The sequence below is a fragment of the Acinonyx jubatus genome, chromosome B2 (assembly GCF_027475565.1).
Source record: "Acinonyx jubatus isolate Ajub_Pintada_27869175 chromosome B2, VMU_Ajub_asm_v1.0, whole genome shotgun sequence".
In the NCBI taxonomy this organism is placed as follows: Eukaryota; Metazoa; Chordata; class Mammalia; order Carnivora; family Felidae; genus Acinonyx; species Acinonyx jubatus.
Genome location: NC_069385.1, coordinates 16783296 through 16796147, shown reverse-complemented (window position 1 = coordinate 16796147; position 12852 = coordinate 16783296). Strand labels below are relative to the sequence as shown.

The window sequence follows — 12852 nt, the reverse complement described above, 5'->3', positions numbered from 1 at the left end:
GAATCTGGGAAGCCGTTTACCTTTAAGGCGGGGATATTGGAAAAGGAGCTCCCAAGAGCCACTGCAATGGGACAAAGAGGTGGGAGGGAAACCTGGAGTGTGTTGGCATGGGAGCCAAGAGAGGAGAGAGTTTGAAGAGCAAGGAGAGGCTCAAGATTGTCCAACAAGGCAGGAGGTCAAGCTAGGTAAGAGCTGGAAAGCACGCACTGAATTGAGCAATGTGGTGACGTTGGTGACGTTGGTTGGTGCCTTTAGTCCAGTGGTAGCAGTTGGACTGTGGGGGACTGAATGGTGAGCATGGAAGGCAGACACACTGGGGAATGGGCAGCTCTTTTGAAATGTTTGGCCAATGAAATGGGGAGTTGGCTAGACAGGGGATAATGGGTTTGCACCAGAAACAAATTTGCCCCTAGTGTTACAGAAAGACAAAATATTCACAAGCTAGGCTTACGGGAAGGTGTAGGGACATTTCACCTCTGTTAGAGACGAGGTGAAACTATGGATTCCCACCCCCTACTCTCAACAGTTTTCATCCTCTGAACACTCGGGTAAGAATTTCTGGTAATTGCTGAGACCAAATTTTAGAATTATGATGAAATCTATTGTTGCTCTGGTTATTTATACAAGTAATGGTTAAGGTTATTTTGGAATTGTGATTCCAAAATAATTGTATGTGCACGATACAATTAAAAACCCCTAGTTAGGAGGAGGGAAAAAAAAAGTATGAAACAGTAGCCAAAAGAAAAATTACATTGATAGACCATTAACAACATTACTGCTGTCGCTGCACAAAGAATAATGAAATAATGGACTATATTTGGAAAACAGAAGATACCGTGGGTAACTGATAGAATCCAAAAGGACAGATTAAATTTCCTCTACTTTTATGATGAAAACCAGACTTGAAATTACTTTTGACTTGTCATTTTGCTTTACCAAATGTTTGAGAGAATTAGGATGTAGGCACCTTATCACTGACATTTCTTAGTCAAGATAAGAATTCTATGCTCAGATTTGTGGGCCTTGGGGCTGTAATTATCACAACCTCAAAGTAGATTACCAGGTGTTGTATAATTATTGTGATATCTAGTCTTTAAGGAGTAAGGAAATTTGCATCTGAGTATAAATATTTGTATTTGATCCTTGTTTCCCTGGGGGAGGGAAGAAAGCTGGGACCCCTGATTAAGTCACCTTATTTAACAGATTTGGGCATAAAGATCATTTTCAGAGATGAAGGAACAATCTATAATTCCTGAAAGAAACTTTCCCCAAATCAGAAAGCAAGTAAAAAAGGTCCAACTTAAGAAAATGCAAAGCTAGGAAGAAAGGATATTGACGAATCTTCCTTAGGCTGCTTTCATAGCAGTGAGTAATTGCCTTAAGGTAGAAGCTTGTGTTCTAGAAAATTCTCTTGTGTTCTAGAAAATTCTCAGACCACTCAATTCACGAAAAACCACTCATTGTTTTTGATTAACCAGCATTTGGAAAAACTTGTCTAAATGGGTTAGAAGTGAAAGTGTTTGCCTTGAACAAAAATGTATAGTGTTGAGGATGAGAAGTATTGTTAGTTTTGCTGAATTTAAACAGTCATCTATGCGAAGGGTCTCAGGACTGAGAATAATCCCCTTATTCCCAAATATTTTGAAACATGGAATGAAGTGTGTGTGTGTGTGCGTGTGCGTGTGTGCGTGTGCGCGTGTGGTGGTGGTGAGCTCACTTCAAGTGTAAATCATGTCCTGGGTGGAGCAAGTGGATTTATAGGAAGAGGAACTGTCGTGTTAGTTCAACTAATTGCAAGTCAAGGTGACTCATTTGGGCATCCGAAGGTCAATGTATGCATGGAAAAAGACTGACCCCTCCGTGGCTATTTTTCTATAAGTTAAGATGCCTAAAACCCTGAATTTCTTCTTAAATGTCTCTTAGTACCTGTCATTTTTGAAGTTGTAAGTGAATACTGAGTTTTAAGCACAAAGGAAAAAGTATCTTACACAGTGAAAAAAAATGGCACAAGAACTTCTCAGAAAGAACTTAGTGCATTTTAATAACTTCTTTGAAGTTGCTCTTGAATGACTGAATTCATTGTCCAAAGACTCAAAGGAGTTGGAATTACTTGGAATTTCCCAGTCTTCGCCATACTTCTGGATCACAGGCACAATTTTCAAAATACTGGTAGAGCCAGGTCCTAGTGCCAGAGCGAGGGAGAGATTTTGTATAGTTTCTCCTTCTATGATTAGTATAATTTTAGCTGTTTTTGTTTTGATTGAAATTTTCCTGGTTGGTTCGGTCGGTTAAAGCCAGTGCTAGCTAACCTGGACAAGCGCCAGATGTCTGGAACAAGACAAGCTTACTCTGTGCGGGGAGACTGTCCTTAACCACGTCGCCACTGCCTTCCATCATCTACCTTTTGGCCAACTAGGTGCCCACCCTCTTGGCTACGTGTTCAGGGTGTAGAACAACCTCCACGCCCCAAGCAGGCGGGGGTGGGGGTGACATGGAGAGTAGTCACCAATCTCTAGGAGCCAATCATAGTAGTTCTAGCTCCTCTGTCTGTGAAAAGTTGGGTGGGGAACTCACCTTGAGGACAGCTGGCATCTTCCATGGGGCAGACGTGTTTCAGCCTTGCCCCCTCTAACTGTGAAAGGACTCCAGCCCCATCCCATTTCACATAATCTCCCACTAGATCCTTTCCTTTCACTCCTCAGGGCCTGCCCTCTCCTGATGATGACTTTCAGGAATGGAACTCTTTGGGAAAATCCCACCTCAGGCTCTTGGCGAAAACCTTAAACGGAAGGAACAAAGCAGATGATAAATCTGGGTAGAGCAGACCCGAATGTGGGTTGACTGCAGAGCCAGAAGTCCAGGAGAAAGTTGCTGGTTACTTCTTTTACTTCCTGTGCCTTTATAGCTGTGGGTCTAGAATCCCACACAGAATCTTCTCCATCATAGAAAGTATTCAGAAGAAATTAACCTGATGACCTATTTTACTTCTGAGAAACTTTTTTTTTTTTTTAAATAATAGCTACGAGTAAACTTCACCAGCTTTTTAAAAAAGTTCAGAAAGGCTACTTACTGTGTTTGAGCATCTTTGTGATTTCTTTCAGTTGCCTCAACAGAAATGGAATGTTGTGTACAACAGACATATATTAGTGTCTCCCTATAATTTTACACACATACACACGCAGCTTTCTGTTTATAACTTCCCTCCCCATCTCTTTGCCCGAAACCTTATAATAAGCTCATTCATTTGTAACTCTACTTGGCTGCATGATGTTTTTAGAGTAGTAAAATTAGTTCAATTGCTTTCCCCGGTAAAAAGAGGTAGCTTGGAAATGGTATTGAGAGAGAGGAAAGCTGGCTAGTCAGGGAATGCAACACTAGAAATGTAGGACCAGTAAACAGCACCGAGTCCTTTAGAGAAATGTTTGCTCTATGTCCCCAGCCCCTTAGCTAAGCGATGATCAAGCCTTCTGCCCTTTAGATATAAAGACATCGCAATGCTCTGCCTATGAACGAACAGACGCTTTGTAAGGAGAGAAAAACTGGTCTGAAGAGAATTTCTCAGGCGCTCTGATTGTCTGATTGCACAAACATCGCCTCGTCAATTTTTCTCACAATCCCAGAGAGGAAGTGGCATGAATAGGAATGTGTTTGGAGCTGGAGGGTGGGGACAGGAGGGAGAGAGACGCTTCCCCGCCATCCGAAGAGGCGGGAGGGCCAAGAAACCCTTCACCAGGAACCTGCGGCGCGGTCCCTCCCCGCGTCCCTCTCCCGGCGGTCCCTTGCCCCCGGCAGCGCCCGGCCGAGGCCGCTGGAGACGGCGGGGTTCCTGCGCCCTGAGACTGCTGGAGGCGGAAAGAGCAATTCCCCGTCCCCCGGAGGAGAGAACACGGCACCCGCGCAGTAGGACAGTCTCTGGCACCGGCCCCGAGCCGGTCCTTCGGGCGTCTGCACACGGGCGCCCGCGCGTGCCGCCGCGCACACATTCCCGCCTCCGCGCGCAACTCCCACGCCCCAGCCCCTCGGCCCGCCGGGCGCCAGATCCGCCTCCCGGGGCTGGAGCGAGAGGGTCCTCCGCGGCGTCTTTAAGGCTGCGGTCCCCGCCCCTCCCTCTTCCCCGCCCTCCCCCGCCCGTCCTCCTCCCGGAGGCCGCAGCTCCTCCCGACCTCCCCGCGAGCCGGGCTGCCGGGCGTGCGCGGCGCGCGGAGCAGGTGCCGGCGAGCGCCTCGCATGCCGCTGCCCGGCCGGAGGTGGTAGCGGCGCCGGGCGCGCTCCGCCCGCCCCTCCTGCGGGCCGCACTCGGGCTCCGGCGCGCGCGGGGAAATGTCGGTGGCGACGGGCAGCAGCGAGGCGGCCGGTGGGGCCGGCGGCGGCGGCGGCGGCGGCGGCGGCGCGCGGGTTTTCTTCCAGAGTCCCCGGGGCGGCGCCGGCGGCAGCCCCGGCTCGAGCGGTGGCTCGGGCTCCTCCCGGGAGGACTCGGCGCCCGTGGCCACGGCGGCCGCTGCGGGGCAGGTTCAGCAGCAGCAGCAGCAGCAGCAGCAGCAGCAACGTCGCCACCAGCAGGGAAAAGTGACAGTGAAATACGATCGCAAGGAGCTTCGGAAACGGCTGGTGTTGGAGGAGTGGATCGTGGAGCAGCTGGGTCAGCTGTACGGCTGCGAGGTACTTGGGCGCGGGGCCGGGAGGGTTGGGGGCCTCGCTCGCCCCACTGTGCCCACACGGGGATTCTCCAGCTCCGGCTCTCGGTTGCGCACCGCCCCGACTCCTGGGGACCCGACGCTGGGAGCGAGGCGCAGGGCGTTCTCTCTCCAGGGTGCCCTCTGGCGCCGGGGCGCGACGGTTGGGAGCCCCTGTCTGGTGCCGGGTGCCGGAGAGCTGCGGGCCCTCTTCATGGCAGTGGGGAGGGTTAGGTCTGGTTAAGCGCATTGCTTTTCTCAGAGCCTTTCCAGGCTCTAGCTGCAGCCACACGAAGCGGGGGCTCAGCAGGGCTCACCCCAGATGCGCCTAACCCAGCAAGAACAGTACTCACTGCTGAGATCCTGGCAATCCCGCATTTTTTTGCGGAGAGGGAGCAGGGAAGGGACCTGAAAGCTGCTTAACGGAGAGGAGAGGTTCTGGGGATCTCAGAGACCCCCTCGGTTCCTGAAATTCCACATCAAAATCATGAGGTGAACGCTTTCTCTTTTGCAGCCAGCCCCGACGCGTGTCCCCATAATTCATCCTTGCATTTACCGAAGCTGCACACGCTGGGCTTTGTTGAAGCAGCTTGCTTCCTTCCTGGCCAAGCTTAGTTACTCCCGTTGATGGGCGCAGAATGGAGAGCCTTTGGCAACCTGGAAGGGTGCCTGGGAGAAAGGCAGGCAGCTTTGCGGACGGTGTGCGAGATGCCGGAACCCACCGGGTTCCCCTCCGCCACGACGCTGTGACTTCCCACAGTTCAGGGGCCAAGGCTTACACACAAGTCTGCCGGACGTGCATATGCTTGATGTTAGGAGAAATGGTGAGAATAAGCTGTAACAAACGTCTGCTAGAAAAACGACTGAAGCCAAAATGATTCCCGGGGAGATTCTTTAATAACAGCAATTGTGGTCGAAGTGTTGTACTTCTCTTAAGGGCGTGGGGTGTGGGAAGGGTGGGAGAATGAAGGGGGTTAGTAATTAAGGATATGGCTTCTAAGTCAAAACTAGGTTTGTGTCCATACTGTGCTTAACCCTGTTCAGCAAAAATGAAAGGCAGATGAACTCATTGGCTTGTCTCCTGGTTTGGGGTATTCTGTTTTTCACACATGTTATGGCCTATTGTGAACGCATCCTTTCCTTAAACGTTGTCATTGCACAAGGCAACAGCATTCTTATTACGGACTACTGATGAAGGATTGTGATATAATGAAGCTTGACTATATGACTAATGGGCTTGTAAAAATATATTGTTTCCAGCCTGGCTCTTATGAAAAGCCATGCTAATTGCGTAAATAAAAACTGGCCAAAATAGGAAGTGTTCCTGGGATTTTTTTTTTTTTTTTAATAGGAAGTTGGCAAAACTCTTTCAAGAAACACTATGTTTGATTTCGATGGGATTACTGTTGGGTGGATGGATGTGCTCAGTCTTGCCTCTATAGAATCCAATTAATTTTCATTTATTTCACACTCATCTTTATACTCCATTTTGGATTTGGAGAAGAGTTGAGTTAATAGAAAAACTACTGTTGAAATTAACAGTGCTTTAGCAGTGCTGCTTTTACGGAAGACTAATTAGGTGCAGTTGGAGAAACTAGAGAGTTCCAGCCCCTTGGGCAGGTTGGCGAATCAAATATTTTGAAAATTCTTCAGAATAAATGGGGGGAAATGGTGGATCGAATGTTCACTGTATTGAACATGTAAGTTAGGTACGTATTTTAAAGGGTAAACATGACCTTGAATCTTTCCCTTGTACCTCTCTTCTCCTATTTTAGACCTTCTGATGTGCAGCAAACAACTGGAGTTTTGAGAGAGAGAGAGAGAGAGAGAGAGAGCACGCTATTTGCTGCCTGTGTGTCATAATGTGACAAGTATTTCTCTTCAAGTTGTTTGCTCTGTCATTTTAGGTTGAAGGAATATTGGTCATTGAGAGGTTGTTGGCAGTTTGTAATTACTAAGCCAATGATACACCTTTTATATAATAATAAAAAGTGTGTGGACTAATCAGTAGCCATATAACGAATTGTTTTCTCCCATCTATTTCTCCACTGGTAGGACTCTATTTTTAGCTAAGGTTCTCTAGTCTGGTAGCCTTTCCTCGCTGATAGCCTCAGGTATTTCAGCCTCTGGCTTTTTAATCTAGGAGGACCTTACCCTGGCCAATAGCTCTGAATCTCATGAACATAAGGGGACGGGAATGTCCCTTTTACACTTAAAATTGGTAAGGTTTTAAATTTGGATTGCATGCAACTGACACAGGAAGCAAATTTGCCAGGCTTCAAACTGGCCAGAGGCCTGAGCTTTCTGCCAGGTCGGGGGACAGGATGAGCGTATATTTAATTTCAGAAGAACTTCTATCAGGCAGGTGGGCAGTGAGGTGACTCGTCCCTTGCGGAGTAGAAAATAGTGATCTTTTGGAGATAACGTGCGCTTTCTAAATTAGGAGTGGGAGAGAAGGAAGACACAGAATAACTTCCTGGCCGTGGCCTTCTCTAGAAGTTTGCAGTGGCCAATCAATTTTGTATGGAGAATAATATAAGGGCAGCATCTCTGGAGTCCTTATTACGTGCTAGGTGCTGTTCTCTGCACTTTGTATGGACTGATTCATTTAGTCTTTACAACAACCCTATGAAGAGGGTGCTCTTGTCCCTGTTTTACAGGTAAGGAAACTGAGACACAGAGGAAGAGGCTTCACAGCTCACAGAACTGGTGAATGGCAGGGGGTGGGGGTAGGAACACGAACCACGGCGGTGTGGCTCCTGCGGTGTGCCGGTAACTCTGCAGGGTCCGGTGTAAGAGAACCGATAGAGGCCCTCGTAGTGTATGTGTAGATATTTAAAAATAATGAGGGGCGCCTGGGTGGCTCAGTAGGTTAAGCATCCGACTTCAGCTCAGGTCACGATCTCGCGGTCCGTGAGTTCGAGCCCCGCGTCGGGCTCTGGGCTGATGGCTCAGAGCCTGGAGCCTGCTTCTGATTCTGTGTCTCCCTCTCTCTCTGCCCCCCCCCCCCCCGTTCATGCTCTGTCTCTCTCTGTCTCAAAAATAAATAAACGTTTAAAAAAATTAAAAATAAATAAAAATAATGAATTTGTAACCAGCATCTTGTAAAATGTATTCTATCCACCTACCTTGATATCTCCACAGTGGCTTGGAAGGCTAGGTTTGAATTTTGAATTCTCAGACTTCCCAAGACTCCAAGCTGGAATGTAGTTGGAGAATCCACCCGCCCAGGGCCTCCTTCCTTTTTCTTCCCACCCGTGGTATGGTCCCACCTGGTGAAGAGCATTGTGTCCACTTGCACACCCCATCTCGGTCTACACCCTCTGCCACCCCTTAATCATACCTTTAGCTCAGACCAGTGGCAGAGACCCCCTTGGGAGGACAGATCTGGGAGGAGCCTGTTTACGCCCTGAAAGTGGCTTCGTATTTGATCATGAGATTGTGCGGGGCTGCAGTGGAGCCTAAAAAGAGACGGAGGTCACCGCATGGGTGTGTGGGTCCAGTTGGTCCCAGGGATGCCACAGGAAGTTGGGTGTAGAAGGACTAGGGCCCAGGGCTGTGGCCCTTCTTATCCAGGCTATGGGTAGTATCAGCAAACACCATATCAAACAGCCTTTTGGATATAAAGATACATGGGTTTATAAATTCTAAGCTTAGTTATGTCGATAGTTATCTCCCATTTCATCATCTCGTATGGATAGTTAAATCTCAGCTAGGGATTTGGTCATAATGGACCTGTTAGGATGAATCTACATCCACATTTAAGAATTTCTGTTTTGGGGCACCTGGGTGGCTCAGTCGGTTGAGCGTCCGACTTCGGCTCAGGTCATGATCTCGCAGTTCGTGAGTTCGAGCCCCGGGTTGGGCTCTGTGCTGACAGCTCAGAGCCTGGAGCCTGCTTCAGATTCTGTGTCTCCCTCTCTCTCGGCCCCTTCCTCGCTCATGCTCTCTCTCTGTCTCTCAAAAATGAATAAACGTTAAAAAAAAAAATTTAAAAAAAATTTCTGTTTTGAGAGATTTTCCTATCTCTTCCAAACCCAGACAGTTTTTAAGAGCATTTGAAATCTGGCATAGCGTCTACTTTGACAAGTATTGCAAGATGGCTTACTGGATAAGTCATATCAATTTTTCTTATCTTGCCCAGCATCAAGATAACATCTGTACTTCCAGGTTTGCAATTTGATTTGCTCTGGAAATAAAAGCCTGTTGTTAACCTCAGATTACTGAAATGCCTGTAGCAGCCTAGCCGTAAACAGACTTGTGCGCTGAGGGCATTTTCCTGGGTTATCCTGAATGTCCATCTGGGAGGGCTTTCCCTTAGCTGCATTTTAGAAAGTGTTTTCTGGCATATTATACCTTCTCATCTTCCCTGACTCCCTGTCATGCTCATTCTGCAAATCAAGTGTTTTTCCAAATTTTTTGATGGCGACCCTGGAAAGAAATACCCTTTAGATTGCTGCCTGTCACACGGACACATGGATGTGTGAAAGACACATGGACTTACAAAGCATCATTTAACATTACTGCGTGCGCTAAAGAAAAAAATTACAAAGGTAATGTAAAATAAGACTATTCATGTTTAAATACCATATTCCGTTCTATTTCGTTTTCCAGAATTGCTGGTTTGTGACCCTCCCAATTGATTTCATAACACATTTCGGGACAGTGGCATGCAGTTTGAAAAGCCAGAATTAGCTGGCGTTTATTGAGTGCTCTTTATGCATCAGGGATGATTCATGTAATCCGAGTAACAATTTCTGATATTCTCACTTTATGGGTATAGAAACTGAGCCATGGAGATGTCGAAAAGTCGCCCCAGAGCCCATAGCTGTAACGTGGTGGGGCAGGGCTGTGTCCAGGAAATCAGTGCAATGTCACCACGGTGCCGCACTGCTTCTCAAGGCGGGATGGGGCCAGGCACCTTCTGGAAGAAAGTACTTCAACCGGTTCCCTTCGGAACAGTGGCTGGGGAAATTTGGTGTGGAGGCAGCGTTTAAGAAAGTAAATGCTCTGACGCTAGAATAGCTGGAAGTCACATTGTGGCCCCAGCCCCAGCTTTCAGTAGTAGTAGTGAGTAGGCAATTTCCTTGACATCTCTGAGCCTCACCTTCCCCTCATGTTTAAGGGAGTCACCCGGCCCTCTTTGCAGGGTCGTTAGGAGGACTGGATGGGAAAGACCTGGAACGTAGGAGCTGGGATGCTGTCGCTGTTCAGTCACTCGTGTACTTTGAACCGTAGCCACTGTCTATTGCTTATTCTCTACGATGTGGGCGGAGGACAGGAAGGAAGAGAAAACAAGGCATTCACATCTATCTGGCGGTAGAATTTGGAGAAGGATGCGTAGGTACTTGGGGTCGGGATGTTGGCATGTGTTGGAACTTGAACGTGGGCAAATACTCTCTGTATCATTCCCCTTTCTTCTAGTATCTTCCTTACTCTGGAAGTTCCTGTGGGTTTTCATGTGTATGGAGAAATTAGACGTCAGTTGAAAGGCAGGCTCTGTCTTCATTTTCTTTGTAGACGTCCTAATATGGTAGAGGACAGTTCTTCAACCGTGAAGCGTTTGTTTGATTGAATGAAAAGAGTCAATCTTCAGACAACCTTTTACAAGTCATTGGCGTTGTAGTTGAATTCGTTGGTGGCATTTCTTTATTGGAATCACAGCTAGAAAAAAATAGATTTATGGTTTGCAGCAATAATCTATATCCTACTCTTGCATTATTACTGTTTTATTTCAGCATTGTTGAAAAGCACACCCCGCCCCCCCCCCCCCCTTCATTGACTTACTTGCTCCAAATAGGAGTTTACAGATCGTGGTGACAGCGAATTGATTTTTCAGCTTCGATTGTGAGAATTCTTTTGTGAACCCGCTCTTCCTTGCATCTCCTGCCCACCCTCTTTTCCTCTGCTTCTGCTGCGCCCCCTGACACGCTAGCTCTGCCTCTGCTTCTCGCCTCTGACCCGCCTTCGCTTCTAGGGTCTTCTGCTTTTCTCCCAGCTCTAGAACTACCTGGCTGCACACGGCAAACCTGGCCTAATTGACGGCTCTCCTCAAAGGAGTCTCTCTTTCTAGATGACGGAAGAGCAAAGCCTGCATTGTTTTTTTTTTTTTTTCCCCACGCAGTGCATGCGCTGTGTGCACGATCACATTTTGTAGTTTAGTCCCTTGTCTCCTCATGCAGGACTTGGCTATTTCAAACCGTCACCGGTGTTTTCATGGCACCATTTCTGCTCTCTTCCCTCCCCTTCAGCCCAGCCTGCAGCCTCCTCCTAGGCCAGCCAGTGCAGCCACTCTGCTGTGGGGCTTCTACCCTCCCTTGCTCCCTGCGGGCCCCTGGACCCCAGCAGGTACATGAGCCCAAGTCTTTCTCCCCTGCTAGAAACAGCAACAGCAATCGCCTGCCATGAGTAACGCTTCCCTTCCTCAGTCCTGTATCCCCTCTGGTTGCTGCTTGTTCTTCTCTTACCATCCATTTTTCTGGATCTTTCTTTACCCATGACAGATGCTGTTTATCCACCACTGCTGAGGACCTTGATGTTTCTCATTCCGGGGTGGGGTTGGGGTGTTGTGTGGGTCTTTACTGACTTGGCCTTCCCCATGGAAGCCTTGGGCTTCTGAGACAGCCTCTCCAGGACCTCACGCTGTTCCCTAGCTACTTTTCCAGTCCCCTTCCGGGCTTTCTTTCTCTGCCCATCTCTCTGAAGTCTGGTGTTGCTCAGGATTTGTCTTTGGGCTCCTGCTCTGCCTTCTGGGTCCCCTCCCCGCCTCATGCTCTTTCTGCATGATACGAATATTCCTGGTGGTTTCAAGTTGCTGTCCATATGCTGACAACTCTTCAATCTGTATTTTTAGCCCAGAGTTGTTTTCCGAGGACCAGATATATTCGGAGAGTTTTGAAATGGACAACTTAGAGGCTCCACGGGAGCCTCGTGGTGAACCGGTTTGCAACTGAGTTTACCTTCCTCTGCAAACCTGCTCCTCTTCCCCTGTTCCCTCAGGGAATGGCAGGAGCCGCTGTCCACACATGTCCCGGCCAGAGGTTCTGCAGGCATCCTCTCTGTTTCCTCTGCCCTGCAGGTCACACCCCGCAGTCACAAAGTCTTTTTTTTTTTATATATATATTAAATATAATTTATTGTCAAATTGGTTCCCATCCGACACCCAGCGCTCATCCCAACAGGTGCCCTCCTCAATGCCCCCCACCCGCTTTCCCCTCCCCTCCACCCCCCCATCAACCCTCAGTTTGTTCTCAGTATTTAAGAGTCTCTTATGGTTTGGTTCCCTCCCTCTCTGTAACTCCCCCCCCCCCCCGCCCCCCGCCATGGTCTTCTGTTAAGTTTCTCAAGATCCGCCTATGAGTGAAAACATGGTATCTGTCTTTGTCTGACTTATTTCACTTAGCATAATACCCTCCAGTTCCATCCACGTTGCTACAAATGGCCAGATTTCATTCTTTCTCATTGCCACATAGTATTCTATCGCATGTATAAACCACATCTTCCGTATCCATTCGCCAGTTGATGGACATTTGGGCTCTTTCCATAAGTTGGTTATTGTAGAGAGTGCTGCTATAAACATTGGGGTACAAGGGCCCCTATGCATCAGCACTCCTGTAACCCTTGGGTAAATTCCTAGCAGTGCTATTGCTGGATCAGAGGGTAGATCTATTTTTAATTTTTTGAGGAGCCTCCACACTGTTTTCCAGAGTGGCTGCACCAGTTTGCATGTTGACCCTCGCTCCTTATGGCTCTGTAACCTGGTGCCTGGACTTCTCGCTGCCCCCCGGCCCCCCCCATTTGTGCAGCTCCTTACAATTTCTCACCAATTGACACTTCCGTCTCAGGTCTCTCAAATTACTGCCACCATCAGCAGCCCCCTGCTTTGCTGCTGCTGTTATGACCGCTTGCTTCGGCCACTGATGCAGCTCCCGGCGGAGGGCCAGGTGATCTGTACGTTTTGTCTCCCACGGTCAAACCTCATAGTAACTTTAGGGGGGGGGGTTGTGGTATCATCTGCATTTCTTCATTTTGTGGCGGAGGAGACTGAGACCAGGCGACTTGTTACGTGTCCCTGTCTCAGCTCGTCCTGACTGCAGAGTCCCTTCGCCACGATGCAGCCATTGCGCCCAGCAGCTCCATTTATTGAGTTCTTACTTCATAGGCCCATCCTCGCCGTGAC

At 48.4% G+C, this 12852-nt stretch overlaps 1 protein-coding gene and 1 long non-coding RNA gene across 2 annotated transcripts in view; one reads left to right on the top strand and one right to left on the bottom strand.

Annotated features, from left to right (window-relative positions):
• Nucleotides 1-1704: 1704 nt before the first annotated feature.
• On the bottom strand, nucleotides 1705-4097 carry LOC113598630 (uncharacterized). Its single transcript, XR_003419262.2, has 3 exons — nucleotides 3071-4097; nucleotides 2575-2779; nucleotides 1705-2182 (listed from the first exon to the last, which is right to left on the bottom strand). It is a non-coding gene; the product is annotated as an uncharacterized LOC113598630 (long non-coding RNA).
• Nucleotides 3992-12852, top strand: part of PPP1R14C (protein phosphatase 1 regulatory inhibitor subunit 14C) — an 88115-nt gene continuing 79254 nt past the window's right edge. The window contains exon 1 of the mRNA XM_027056643.2: nucleotides 3992-4659. Coding sequence (XP_026912444.2) covers nucleotides 4321-4659 — 339 coding nt within the window. The 5' untranslated portion in view covers nucleotides 3992-4320. The remainder of the gene's footprint in view (nucleotides 4660-12852) is intronic.